The 15281-nt window shown below is 47.0% G+C and overlaps 1 protein-coding gene across 1 annotated transcript in view; it reads right to left on the reverse strand.

Moving 5' to 3' along the window:
- Window positions 1–15281, reverse strand: part of Itga11 (integrin subunit alpha 11) — a 131733-nt gene that overhangs the window by 91237 nt on the left and 25215 nt on the right. Inside the window, exon 2 of the mRNA XM_045160360.1 lies at window positions 11239–11350. Within this exon, the coding sequence (XP_045016295.1) occupies window positions 11239–11350 (112 nt within the window). The remainder of the gene's footprint in view (window positions 1–11238; window positions 11351–15281) is intronic.

A 15281-nucleotide genomic window follows, 5' to 3' on the forward strand; every position in this document is an offset into this window, starting at 1 on the left:
GGAACCTGGGTCCTTAAGCTTTGCAGGCAAGTGCCTTAACCCCTAAGCTATCTCTTCAGCTCCCTTAAGTTGCTTTTTTTGGGGGGCAGGTATTTTGCCACAGTCATGAGAAAACTAAATAATACATGTGCCAGGCAGTTCACCTGACCTTGAATTCTGAAAGCCCACACAGCCTTAAAGGTGCCCCCTTTTGGAATTGCTACTCCCTGAATACTCACGGGGGAAAGAGGCGGAATGTTCCGCCTGGTAGAAAGGAGAGACTGAGGCATCTCCTTTAAGGAAGAGAGCTTCAAGAACGAACTGTGACCCCTTGGAGGCCGGTTTCATCTCCTCCGGATACTGGGAGGCTTCCTGCTGCAGAAGCCACAGGCTGGGGTCCCCTGCAGGCCCGCAGTGGGACTTGTGGGCCATTAAATGGTCCTTGGACCAGCTGACTTAATCACTTCAATGTAAACACACTCGACTCATGTGGATTGAATTTCTCTGAAAATACACCAGGGCTTACAAAGGAGGGGCCAGAGAACACCCAGCCCCAGAGGAATTTGTTTTCTCTTTTCCTTTTTGTGTGCCTGAGAGTGCTGTTATTGTTGCCGAGACGGAGGCACGTCAGAAGCTATTCAAGATGTCTGTGGCATCGCCAGGCTCTTGGCTGCGCCTACTGAGCATTCCAAGCTGGGCACGGCGGGCCAGAGGGTGAAGGGCTAAAGCTGCAGAGCGGTCACCTGGCCACCTTCTCATCCAGCTCCCCATCCACCAGTCCTCCCCTCAGGGCACTGAGTCCTTGGCACTTGGAAGGCTCTCTGCCTGCGGGCTGAGGTCTCCTACGGGTGCTGGTGGTGGGCAGCGGAAGGCTGGCGGGAAGACCTCGGGCCATGCTGAGGTCTGGAATGATGCCATCTCACTCGTGTCTCCCTGTCTCACACCCGTGGTACAGCGCAAATGGTGAGGCTCAGAGGACCTGCGTCCTGTGGGGGGCTCTCCCAGCAATGCAGATGCCTGGGCCCAGGAGACACAGACTAGGGGTATGAGCTCTGTCTAGAGTCGGGGCGGGGTGTGGGCAGGCTGGCAGCCAGATCTGTACCATGAGCCAAGGGGAGCCTGGGTCCATGGGACCCCCTCAACCATGCAGCAGCCAGCCACTCAATCATTATTTTCTGCTTTGCTGAATACAGGTTCACGTTTCATATTCATTGACTCTGCCCAGATCCAGAGATGGAGGTATCCTCTTCCCCTTGATGTGTGGGTGATCAGAAGTTCAAGAGGGTTGAGAGTTTTCCCTCAAGGTCCTCCTCCAGTGGCAGTCTTGTCTTTTAAGCCGTGGCTCTTGCCCTTTCCTCTGAGGCACCTCCCGGTACATTGCCACTCAACACGCTCCACCAGGAGCATGCCAGTGTCCCTCCAATGACACTGCCATCAGCAGCTTATCTTCCCGCAGTCAACACTCACAGAGAACTTGGTGTGAGTAACCCCCCCCCCGCCCCCTTGAAGGCTGCCTGCAGGACAGGGAAAGTGGGGGACGGTGGTGGGGAAAGCAGCAAGTGGATCAGTCAAGTAGGATGTGCACTGTTGTCCTCATAAGTGGGGACGGGGCCTCTTGAAAGGCCGGGGGGGGGGCTGCTGTCCACCCCACATGTAGCACAGCTACCTGAGACCCCCCCACCCCATGTTGCTCTGAGCTCCTCTGTGGCAGTAAATAAACAAGTCCGTTTCCGGGAGCCACGGGTGCGCAGTCAAGGCACCTGCCTGGCTACTCGCTACGTAGCCAAGGATGACCTTGAACTTCTGATCCTCCTGCCTCCACCTCCCAAGTGCTGGGATGACAGGGCACAGCCTCCCTCCCATAGGCTTGGACTACACTCAGCAGCCAAAGCAGTTGACAGCGGATTCCAGCGCACCTTCCAAGATACTGTGCAAACTCCCCTCCTTTCTCCACAGAGGTCTCCCAGGAGGCCCAGCCAGGGGTTCCTCTTCTCAGAGCCCAGCTCAGTGTCTTCCATGGCAAGGCACCGTGACAGGGGAGATGAAGTTGGTGTCCCATGGGGAACACAGGCTATGGGTCCAAGTGGCTCCCTTATAACTTCAGAAGTGACATTCAGAAAGAAAGCCCAGGGAGAAGTCATTCCAGGACAGAAGGATCCAGAAAGCCCTCATGGAGAAAGTGACCTTACAATGATGGTAATTAATACCAGGTCATCTTTTGTCTTGTATTACTTTTAGATTATTTCAAGGATATTGAGTACTGTCTACTTAATGCTCTATGATTTACTTGAGAGTGAAAACATGCCTTGCTCATACCAATATTTTGCAGAGCCTTGTAAACTTATTCACAGATGTTTAATAAGCAAATATTGGTGAAATTAAGTTCTATCATGGAAAAATCCATTCAGCTCATTTTATTATTATTTTGATTTTTTAAGGTAGGGTCTCATTCTAGCCTAGGCTGACCTGGAATTTACTACGTAATCTCAGGCTAGCCTCAGACTCATAGTGGTCCTCCTGCCTCTGCCTCCTGAGTGCTGGGATTAAAGGTGTGCGCCACCACACCTGGCCCCATCCAACTTTTTGTTTTTTGAGACATGGCCTCATGTAGCCCAGGACAGCCTCAAACTTGCTATGTAGCCAAGGATGACTTTGAACTGCTGATCCTCCTGCCTCCACTTCCCAAGTGCTGGGATCATGGGTCTCCCTACGGGTTGCTAGGAATATATAGCACTGGGGATTGAACCTAGGGTTTTGTGAATGCTTAAGCAAGCGCTCTACTATCTGAGTGCATTTCCAACCCCATCAGTTTAATCTTTAGATCCTCAGACCTTGGAAAGGAAATGGACACTGTGTGCCCTGTGTCCAGGTCAGTGGAGAGAGGCTTATGTCATTGATTCAACCTTCAAAGTGCGTTCTGAGCTCCCTAGGGCCTCTATCCACTGCAAAGCCTAACAACCCGGGTTTGATTCCCTGGTACCCAGGCATACATCTGGAGTTTGTTTACAATGGCTAGAGGTCCTGGCATATACATTCTCTCTCTTTCCTCTCTGCTTGCAAATAAATATTTTCAAAAGGAAATATTAACTTCTGCAGGGCAAGCTTAGTGGGAAAGGAGGGTCAGAGGAGGTTTCTCAGAGGATGTGAGACTGAATGTGATAAAAGACCAGGAAAGGGCTGGGGAGATGGCTTAGCAGTGAAAGTGCTTGCCTGCAAAGCAAAGGGACCCAAGTTCAATTCTCCAGGACCCACATAAGCCAGATGCACTAGGTGGTGCATGTGTCTAGAAGTCATGTCCAGTGGCTGGAGGCCCTGGAGTGCCCATTTTCTCTCTCCTTCTCTGTTTCTTTTAAATAAATAAATAAATACTTAAAAACTTTTTGGGGGGAGGGGCTGGAGAGATGTCTTAGCAGTTAAGGCACTTGCCTGCAAAGCCAAATGACCCAGGTTTGAGTCTCCAGGACCCACATAAGCCAGATGCACAAGGCAGGCACATGCATCTGGAGTTCATTTGCAGCGGCAGGAGGCTCTGGCACACCCATCCTCTCTCTCTCTCTCTCTCTCTCTCTCTGCCTGCCTATTTCTGTCTCTCTCTCAAATAAAAAAATAAAAATAAACACTTAAAAATATTTTTTTTGAAAAAGAACAGGAAAGAAGATTTCTAATCCCAGCCTAATGTTGTATTCTTAGAATAAGATACACTATAAAAATGAGAATGAGGGACCCGGGGAGAAGGCTCAGTGGGTTAAAGCATTTGCTGGGCAAACCTGACGACCTGAATTTGGATCCCCAGAACCCAAGTAAGCAGATGCAGCAGTGAGCATGATCCCCGCCCTCCCATGGTGAGATCGGGGAGACCGTGACCAGAGGATTCTGTACGCTTCTGGAGCGGCTGGCCTGGCGTGTGCTGTGGTGAACAAGAAGAGAACCCGCACCAAACAAGGTGGGAGGGGAAGACTGATACTGGAAGGTGTCCTCCGACCCTCACATATGTGCCTTGGCATGTGTGGCATGCATGTGCCCCCCCCCCCTCCAGAGAGAGAGAGAGAGAGAGAGAATATTTAAAAAATAAGAGTGAGGGCTGGAGAGATGGCTTAGTGGCTGAGGCCCTTCCTTGTGAAGCCTAAGGACCCATGTTCAGCTCTCCATGTCCCATGTCAGCCAGACACACAAGGTGACGCAAGCGTGCAGGTCACAGTTGCACATGTGCACAAGGTGGCACGTGCGTCTGGAGTTCGACTGCAGTGGCTCAAGGCCCTGGCATGCCAATTCTCTCTCTCTCACTCTTGCTCTCTCTCATCAAAAAAAATTACAAAAACAATGAGTGAAATAAAGATATTTCAGACAGACAATAAAATAAACAAGAAAAAAAAAATCCAACTCCCAGAACTTGAAGAACCATTTTCAGCAGATAAGATTTTTGGCAAAAAAAAAAAAAACAGAAAACCCAAAGCAAAACAAAACAAAAAAAAAACACAAAAAAACATGGTACCCAGCAAAAGCATAGAATTGCATAAAAAATATGAATGGGCTGGAGAGATGGCTTAATGGGTAAGGTGCTTGCTTGTGATGCCTAAGGACAGGTTCAACTTCCCAGAACCCACATAAACCAGATCACACAAGGTGGCACATGCATCTGGAGTTCGTTTGCAGTGGCTAGAGGCCCTGGGGTGCCCATTCTCTTTATTCAATAAATAAAAATAAAATATTAAAAAATGAAGAGTGGGCTGGGGAAATGGCTTAGTGGTTAAGGCATTTGCCTATGAAGCCTAAGGACCCAGGTTCGATTCCTCAGGACCCACATAAACCAAATGCACAAAGGGGCACATGTGTCTGGAGTTGGTTTGCAGTAGCTGGAGACCCTGGTGCACCCATTCTCTCTTTCTCTCTGCCTCTTCATCTCTCATAAATAAATAAATAAATATTAAAAAATGAAGAGCATCAGAAATGATAAGTATGTAAGTAAGTAGATAAGAATTTAGCTAGTTTGAAGGCCTGTGGAGTTTATAACAGATGCAAAGATAAACTATCTGACAAAATAACACAAGGAATAGGATAGCTTACAGACATCAAACTACTCTGAAGTCTTGGGTTATTAAGAAATGACAAAAATACTAATTTAGGGCTGGAGAGATGGCTCAGCAGTTAAGGCACTTGCCGGCAAAGCTTAAGACCTGGGCTTGATTCTCCATTATACACATAACGCCAGATTCAGAAAATGGTATGTACATCTGGAGTTTGTTTGCAGTGGCTAGAGGCCTTAGCATGCCTATTCTCTTTCTCTCTCTGCTTATAAATAAATAAATAAAATATTTAAAAAACTAATCTAGACTATGTATTGTATTTTCTAGGTTGAGCTGTTAAAGGTTAGTAACAGCAGGTCCATCTGTAGCTAGAGATATAGCTCAGGGGTAGGGTGTCTGGATAGCAGACATGAGGCCCTGGGTTCAATCCTCGGCACCAGAAAATAAAAAGCGTGTGACCAAAATGCCAATCTCAGACAAGAAGAAGCATTCAAACTATCCAAAAGAGTATCAGAAAAGAAAAAATAAAAGCCAGATGAGATAAACAGGCATGTCACATGTGACAAGGGTGGCAGATGGATAGGTGTCAACTGAACTATATTATTTATTTGTTTTTATTTATTTGAGAGAGATAGAGAGACTAAAGCACACACACAAACACACACACAGAGAGAGAAAGAGAGAGAGCAAGCGAATGGGTGCATCAGGGCCTCTAGCCATTGTAAACAAACTAAACGAACTCCAGATACATGTGCCACCTTTTGCATCTGGCTTATGTGGGTTCTGGGGAATTGAATCTGGGTCCTTAGGCTTGGCAGGAAAGTTCCTTAACCACTAAGTCATCTCTCTCTGGCCCATTCCTGGTTTTTTTTTTTTTTTTTTTTTCCACATGGGTTCTGAGGATCTAACTCAGGCTTTCAGGCTTGTACAGCAAGGGCTCTAACCCACGGAGCCATCTCCCCAGTCCCTTTAGCAAATATTAAAATTGGTAGTCCCGCAGCAAGACAAATCATAAATAAGAGAGACACAGTGAATTACCCGTAAGAGAAATGAAAGTGAGCCGGGTGTGGTGGCACACGCCTTTAATCCCAGCACTCAGGGAGGCAGAGGTAGGAAGATTGCTATGAGTTTGAGGCCATCTGAGACTAATTCCAGGTCAGCCTGGGCTCAAGAGAGACTCTACTTCAAAAAACCACCCCCCCAAAAAAAGAGCATGTGGGGGCTGGAGAGATGGCTCAGCAGTTCAAGGCGCTTGCTTGCAAGGCCTGACGGTCTGGGTTTGATTCCACAGTGCACACAAAAAGCCAGATGGTGCATGCACCTGCAGCTTGTTTGTAGTGGCAGGAAGCCCTGGCATGCCCATACTCACTTCTTCTGTCTGCTTCTTTCTCTGTCTCTGTCTCAAGTAAATAAATGAAATCTTTTTAACAATGAGGATGAGGCTCTGGATCAAATAGAAATAGGAGGCCAGCAAATAAAACTTCATCGGTGAAACTTGAATGAAATGGACAAATCATTTGATAAGCACATTATTAAAATGAACACAAGAAAAGGAAAACTTCACAGTTTGTTATCTGTAAGAACTTGAATCTTCAATTGAAAATCTGCCCAGAAAGAAAACTCCAGACGCTTGCTGTACTGGTTGATTTCCCAAACACTTCAAGGACCATTAACACAAATCTTATGTTCTACAAGGTGAGAGCAAGTGAGAACAGTTTTCAGCACATTTTTTCCTGAGGCCACAACCTGACAAGAACATAATAAGTAATTTACAGACCAATATCTCATGAAACAAAATGGCAACAAACGTGTCATGGAAACAAAATTACCTAGACTATGTGTAGGAGAGTACATAGTAACGTAGAAGACAAGTAAGATTTATCCTGGGGATGCAAGTCTCATTTCATTCTAAACAAACAAACAAAAAATCCCCCAATTAATCAATGTTTTGAACTATAGAAAAATCAGGTAATCTTTAAATTGTTACAGGAAAAAACAATCTGATAAACTTGAGCATCTGTTCATGCTTTAAAAAAACAAAAACAATCTCAGAACGAAAATTACTTTAACTAACAGATATCTACAATAAACAAATGGTTAAACTACATCTTGTTTAACTATGAAACATTGGAGGTTTCCTCCCTGGGAACAGAACTCAGAAAAAAGAGTTAAGTATTTTGTCTTCCAGTCAACCTTGAACTGGGGTTCCAGCTACTGCAAGCAGACCAAAACATGAACAAGGCTATGAAGATTGGGGAAAAAGAAACAAAACTGTATTTCTGTTGGATGGTCTGTCTGGATACATAAAAAATCCAAAAGCACTCACAAGAAAATTATTAGGAGTAATAACTACAATACAAATATCCAAACATCATTTGTATTTTTAAATTTTTATTATTTATTTGCGAGGAGAGAGAGAGAGAGAGACGGAGCAGCACGGCCATCTCTCCAGCCTGTCATTTGTATTTTTTATGCACCAGCCAGATTAGAAAACAAAATAAGAAAGCTGGGCGTGGTGGCGCACGCCTTTAATCCCAGCACTTGGGAGGCAGAAGTAGGAGGATTGCCATGAGTTCAAGGCCTCCCTGAGACTACATAGTGAATTCCAGGTCAGCCTTGGCCAGAGTGAGACCCTACCTCGAAAAACCAAAAAAATAAAAAAAAAAGAAAACAAAATAAGAACATTTCATTCTTAATATCACAGAGTACAAATATATAAGAATCAATGTAATCGAAGATAGCCAAGACTTTCACATGGAAAGTTTCCAAGCATTATGGAGAAACATTTAAAAAGCCAAACAAATAAGAGATACACAGCCATGCATCAGGAAACTGAACGTTCTAAAATTTCACTTCTCACCCAATCGATCTATAAATTTAGTATAACTATAATCAATGGGCTGGAGAGATGGCTTAGCGGTTAAGTGCTTGCTTGTGAAGCCTAAGGACGCCGGTTCGAGTCTGGATTCCCCAGGACCCTCGTAAGCCAGATGTATAAGGTGGCTCACGCACCTGGAAGTTTGTTTGCAGTGGCTAGAGGCTCTAGCATGCCCATTCTCTCTCTCTCTGTCTGTCTCTGCCTCTTTCTTTCTGTCTGTTGCTCTTAAATAAATAAATAAAAATAAAAAGCAATTACAAAATTTAGTATAACTATAATCAAAATATCAGCACATTTTGTTGGAGAAAATAGGAAGGCTGGTTTTTAAATTCCTCTGGAAGTGTATAGGACCTAATATAGCTAAAACAATCTTGTCAAAGATAAGGAGAGGAGAGTTCACACACCTATTTCAAGACTTATTTGAAATTAATTTAATTTGAGAGACAGAGAAAGAGAGAGAATGGGCATGCCAGGGCTTCCTGCCACTGCAAACTAACTCCAGACACATGTGCCACCTTGTGCATTGGGCTTACATGGGTCCTGGGGAATCGAACCTTACTTCTTTGGCTTCACAAGCAAGTGTCTTAACTGCTACATCATCTCTCCAGTCCCAACTTATTTAAAGTTTGTTTTTGAGACAGGGTCTCATGTAGCTCGGGCTGGCCTCGAACTCACTATGTAGCTGAGGATGGCCTTGAACTACTGATCCTTTCACCTTCACCTCTTAAATGCTGGCTTACAAGTGTGCCCCACCACACCTAATTTAAGCAGTGCTAGGGATGGAAGCCCAGAAGCATCACAGAGTGAACTATCAAAATGCCCAGTAACTTAATGAAAGGTCGCTCGATCTCATTAGTAAACAGAAATGCAAATTAGATCCACGGCCAGCGGCCCTCTGTCCTGCCGGGATGGCTACAGTCAAAGGGACAATGCCGCGTGTCAGTGAGGATGTGGAATGAGTAGATCTCTCTTGTCTTACTAGAGAAGAGTTTAAATTGGTAAAGCACTTTTGGGGGGAAAAAATGCTTGGCAGATCCTACTAAAATGAACCAGATGTCCATGCTTTATCTCAGCAACTTACACCTCGAGTTAAAGGCCCAGCGAACAATGAGGGTGCCCACCCACCCAAAGACACAGGAGGAACGTTAGTTCTCCAACAATCCAAGTGTCTGCCAATAGTCGAGTAAATAACGCCGTAGTAGTGAGATGCCGCACACAGTGAGAAAGCGGGGAGTGTGATACGTTGGGTTCCATGTTGATCCTCACAGACAGAAAATACAGAAAAAAAAAAAAAAAAGAGAAAACAACAACAAAAGAGACTAGATAGAAATGAGGTCCCGCAGTGTGATCCCATCACCTACGAGCAGTTCAAAACAGCAAACGAATCTATGGTGACAGGAGTCAGAATAAGAATTCCCTGCAGGGCGCTGACTGAAGAGGGGAGCAAAAAAGCCGGGGGGCGGGGAAGGCGCTATATGCTGTATGTATATCTTGTCTGGGGAGCGGACTGCTTGGGTGTGGAAGTATTAAAAGTTCAGCGGGCCATGCGCTCAAGACGGCTACACCCAAGGAGGAAAGAGAAGGAAGAGAGGAGTGGGAAGGAAGGGATGAAGAAGGGAGGTGAAGAAGAAGAGGAAGGGGAAGAGAAAGAGAAGAGAGAGAGGAGGAGGAAGAATTTAGCTAGATTGGGATGGTGGGGACAGCAGGGAGCAGGAGAGGGCATCCCAGGAGGAAGGCTTGTGCCAAGGCGCAGAGAGCACACAGAGCCAGATGGCATCACTTAAAGAGACTGCTGAGCCGAGGAGATGGACTGTGGATGAGGCTGAGGAGGGAGGGAGGGAGGGTAGGCAGGGGTCAGATTGGGAAACGCAGGGCAAGGGACCACCTGCGGCCAGTGTTCTAGAATGTTCCAGAAAGGGTGTCTAGAAAGCCCAGCACAGGTCTGGAAGATGGAAGGGCTTGCCCTCTGTCAGCCGGGCAGAACCAGAACCGAGTGTGTGCATGAGGGGACCCGCTCGGGGTGGCGACAGTACTAGTGATGGTGAGTTCCTGCCTGGCCATTTGGCAGGGTTGCAGATGGACATGGGAACAGACTTCTGGACAAGTCATGCGAGGGATTTCCTACGTTAGGTTAACTTGCCATGAGCACCATTCCATGGCTGACGACCTAGGCTGCATGAAAAGGAGATGGTGAGCTAAGCACTTGGATTCGTGGCTGCCTACTTCCTGACTGTGGACACAATGTCACCGTTGCTTCACGCCTCCCGCTACTACCACGCCTTCCCCACCTCGATGGACTGGAACCTCAACCCGGAAGCCAAAAGAAACCCTTCCCAGCCTAGCCTAGTGGCGCACGCCTTTGATCCCAGCACTTGGGAGGCAGAGGTAGGAGGATTGAGTTCGAGGCCACCCTGAGTCTACATAAGTGAATTCCAGGTCATTCTGGACTAAAGTGAAATCCTACCTCGAAAAACAACAAAACAAACAAACAAACAAACAAACAAAACCCTTTTTCTCCCTTCAGCTTTTTCATGTCAGGTATTTGGTCATAGCACTGACTTGTGGGGATGGCTGGGCAGATGGTTTAGTAAATTTAGCAAGTTTACTAAAGATGCCGTTGGCTTGCACGTCTGACAGAGGAGTGGGTTATACGATAAACTATGCTATAAGCAAGTTACTAGAAAATTGGAGATGGAAGTTTCCTTCCTCTTGATTGCCATGACTAGAGGGCCCTTGATTTTTTCTTTTTCTTTTTCTTTTTTTCCAAAGTAGGGTCTCGCTCTCTAGCCCAGGCTGACATGGAATTCACTATGTCGTCTCAGGCTGGTCTTGAACTTCCAGTGATCCTCCTTCCTCTGCCTCCTGAGTGCTGGGATTAAAAGTGTGCGCCACCATGCCTGGCTGGTATTGGATCCTCTCTGGCTCTCTCTCCACTCTGATCCACTCCCTTCCCCTGTCCGGCCACTGCCTCCCAGAGCTTGCAGGTCACCCTCACATCGACACCCAGCAGTACTCCAAGTGGATGGCAGAGGTTCTGTTCCACTCGCAGGAACCCACAGGGGGCGCTAGCTAGCGGCTCCAAGGCCTGCCCCCCCCACCCCCATGTCACATAATCCAGCGGAGCCCCCCGCATTTCTATGTCATACATGAGAAGACAGAGGGCCTGAGACATTGTGTGCTCAAGGTCTCATTGTGGGGGAGGGGGGGTCCTGTCTGCCTCTGAGCTGCTGGAACAAGGACTCAAGTCACAGGACAAAGGACAGTTTGTGTGTGAGGGGTCAGGCTGGCCAGCTGCTGGGCCCATGGTGGGAAGGTGGGCACTGGTTGGGAAATGGTACCAGGGTGGCTCTCACTCACCACTTCTTGCCACTGACATCTTGCTGCTGCACCGTGTAGCCAAAGAAAGCGGCCTTGGGGCCAGAGATGATCCGAGGATTCCTGGTGTCCATGTTGAAGGCGTCCGTGAACCCTGGAGGACGGAGAGCAACGGGAGTCAGGAGGGTGGAGGTGAAGGTTTAGGGGTATGGCTGCTGACAAGTCTTCTCTCACAGAGGGGCTGGGAAGCAAGCAGACACCCCTGTCCTCAAAGAGCCCCCCGATATGAGGTGGTTGAATCCATCCTACTTGGGAAAGCACATGCATAATCTGGTGGAAGAGGTCTGGCCCCAACCCGGAATGAGTCTGTGAGTCAATAGAGGAGGCATAAACTCTACTTTTCCGAGACACAGTCTGAATGGAAGAGCCAGGTTCTCTACTAGGGAACTTCTGGCCTCACAGATAATGAGAAAAGACAGCGCCCCTGCCCCGTTACTCCTGCCTTCAATCTTGCTTCTTCCAGTAACTTTTTTCTCCTTATTTCCCCTGTCTCCTCTTCTATTTATTGGTCAGGTCTCTCACTTGAACCCTGACCTCACCAGTTTGGCTAGTCTAGTTAGCCAGCGTGCTCCGGGGATTCTGTCTCTGCCTCCTTGAGTGATGGGATTACAAGCAGGAAATCATGCCGCCCAGAATTTACACAGGTGCTGGGGATCTGAACCCTGGTCCTAACACTCATGAGACAAGCATTTTACTGAGAGCCATTTCCCCAACCTCAGATTAATCTATTTCTTTAAAAAATATTTTTATTTATTTATTTATTTGAAAGTAGGGGCTGGAGGGATGGCTTAGTGGTTAAGGCATTTGCCTGCAAAGCCAAAGGACCCAGATTCTATTCCCCTGGACCCACGTTAACCAGATGCACAAGAGGGTGCATGCATCTGGAGTTTGTTGGCAGTGGCTGAAAGCCCTGATGTGCCCATTCTCTCTCTCTCCCTCTTTCTCTGTCAAATAAATAAAATTAAACCATTAAAAAAGGGGGGGGGAGGAGAATAGAAGAAGCAGAGAGAGAGAGAGAGAGAGAGGATGGGTGCGCCAGGGCCTCCAGCCACTGTAAATGAACTCCAGACGCATGCGCCCCCTTGAGCATCGGGCTTTACATGGGTACTGAGGAATTGAACCTGGGACCTTTGGTTTTGCAGGCAAGTGCCTTAACCAGTAAGCCATCTCTCCAGCCCAAGTCTGGTGACTATTAACCCAGTGGTTCATGACAGTTTAAAGAGTGTCTGTCCAGCGTCCTCACGTTGAGGGACCATTCTTATCGCCTTTCTTCCCTTTCCCAAACAGCTTCCCAGGGCTCTTAGGAGAGTACAGAATTTCCCATGGACCCAAAGACCCTCAGCCTGGTCCAGTTTTCTTTTGGCTTTGGTGTTCCTATTGTCCCCAAATGCACTCTTTCTCTTCAGGGCCTTTGTACTGCCCTTCCTCTGCCTGGGGCCCTGATGACCCTTTGCTCTTTACCTGTACAATCATCACCTCCTCCCTCACTTCCTCAGGGCACATCTGATCTTGCTTGATGATCCCTCCTCCCACGAGGTGACTGTTTACTTCTCTCCTTAGGAGCACAGCTGGCAGCTGTCCTGGAAGGTGACATCATGGGGCTATACCTGTCTCCACCAGGACTTCTTTGAGGCAGCTCAGGACTGTAACTGAGCGCTCCACTGTGCGAAGGACCAGCTCTGAAGTTGCCTCTACCCAAAATAGTCATCTGTCCAAGTTGGCAGGGCCCTTAGTGAGGGCTGCTCACGGTGCCCGCGACTCTGCGCTGGCAATCAAGCCTGCCTCTTTCTCTTCTCAGGTTATCTGGGCAGCAGCCGTTAATCAACACCTTTCCATGGGGAGCCTCTCATCTCCCGAGACTGCTCTCAGAACCAGCTCCTAGTGGATACTTCTGCCTTAATTTACTCTCCAGATCCCTGAGTTAGGTACTGATGATCCCCTGCAACCAAGATAGCAAGACTAGGCCAGGCATGGTGGTGCATGTCTTTAATCCCAGTGCACTTAGGAAGCTGAGGTAGGAGAATCACAGTGAATTCGAGGACATCCTAAGGCTACAGAGTGAACTCCAGGTAAACCTACACTGGAGGGATACCCTACCTCGAAAAACCAAATAGTATAGTAGTAACAATAATAATAATAATAATAATATTATTATTATTATTAAAAACAATAATAAAAGGTAGAGGTAGGAGGATCGCTGTGAGTTTGAGGTCAGACTGAGACTACAGAGTGAATTCCAGGTCAGCCTGGCCTAGAGCGAGACTCTACCTGGAAAAACCAAAAGTAAATAAATAAATAAATAAAATAAAATAAGCAATAGTAAAGATAACTACACAGATACCCAACACCAAGTGCTGTTCTAAGCTGATTTCATCATTACAGTGTTTTAAAAATATATTTTGAATGCCATTTCTTGTTGAAATCTTTTTATTTTAATTTTGTTTTGTTTATCTTTATTTATTTATTTGAGAATGACAGAGAGAGATAGATTGAGAGAGAGAGAGAAAGAGAGAGAGAGAGAGAGAGAATGGGCGTGCCAGGGCTTCCAGCCACTGCAGACGAACTCCAGGCGCATGCGCCCTCTTGTGCATCTGGCTAATGTGGGTCCTGGAGAACTGAGCCTCGAACCGGGGTCCTTAAGCTTCACAGGCAAGCGCTTAACCGCTAAGCCCTCTCTCCAGCCCGAAATCTTTTTATTTTAGCACTGGGCTACATAAGACCATTCCCATGCACTATTTAATGCACTCTGAACATATTCCCCTCCCCCAATACGCTGCTACTTCTCTCACTGCCCATCCCTCCTCCCATTGCTCCTGGGTGAGTGCTTCATTCTGTTGTGTACGTGCGTCTGGGTGTGGACGCCCTGGCCCACGTGTGCAGGTCATGGGACAGTGCTGGGTGTCAGTTGTCACCTTCCACCTGGCTTGAGGTGGGGTCCCTTGTTCACCACGGCACTTACCAGACCAGCTGGCCTGGGAGCATCGAGGTAATTGTCCTATTCCTATCTCTCATCTCCTTTTTCTTTTAATTAAAAAAAATTTAAAGCCGGGCGTGGTGGCACACGCCTTTAATCCCAGCACTCGGGAGGCAGAGGTAGGAGGATCGCTGTGAGTTCTAGGCCACCCTGAGACTCCATAGTGAATTCCAGGTCAGCCTGGGCTAGAGTGAGACCCTACCTTGAAAAACCAAAAAAAAAAAAAAATTTAAATTTTTATTGATTTATTAGAGTCAGAGAGAGAGGGAGAGAGGGAGCGAGTGAGAGAATGGGCACGCCAGGGCTTTCAGCCACTGCAAACAAACTCCACACAGGTGCGCCTCCTTGCGCAACTGGCTAACATGGGTCCTGGGGAATTGAACCTGGGTCCTTTGGCTTGGCAGGCAAACACCTTAGCTGCTAAGCCATCCCTCCAGCCCTTTAAAAAAATTTTTTTTAAATATTTTATTTATTTATTTATTTGAGAGGGAGAGAGAGAGAGAGGGAGAATGCATATGCCAGGGCCTCTAGCCGCTGCAAACAAACTCCAGACACATGTCCCATCTTGTGCATCTGGCTTACATGGGAACTGGGGAACAGAACTCAGGTTCATAGGTGGATGCAGATAGACACACACCCAGACAGCCGGACAGAACCTGCCCAGTGTGGATTCTGGGTAGTCACAGAGCTTCTGGGGCACGAAGGCCTCCTTTATCTCATCTCCTCTCTTACAAGTCACCATGGAACAGGAGCCCCAAGCAGGCAAATTATCATGGGGTCAAAGGCACTGTGCAGGCATATGCTATTAGAGAGGATCATTATATATTACATTTACATAACATACACACACACACACACACACACACACACACACTACATATATACACCTATGTATGTGTGTCTGTATGTTTATATCCTAGAGAATCTACTGACATGTTCATGCCAGTGGTATACCTTCAACATGGGTTGAACTCTTTCATTTCACAGATGGAAAACCTGGGGCCCAGAGAGACACAGTGATTCTCCATGGACATATAGCCAAGTTCACGGC

Source organism: Jaculus jaculus, chromosome 10 (genome assembly GCF_020740685.1).
Source record: "Jaculus jaculus isolate mJacJac1 chromosome 10, mJacJac1.mat.Y.cur, whole genome shotgun sequence".
Classification (NCBI taxonomy): Eukaryota; Metazoa; Chordata; class Mammalia; order Rodentia; family Dipodidae; genus Jaculus; species Jaculus jaculus.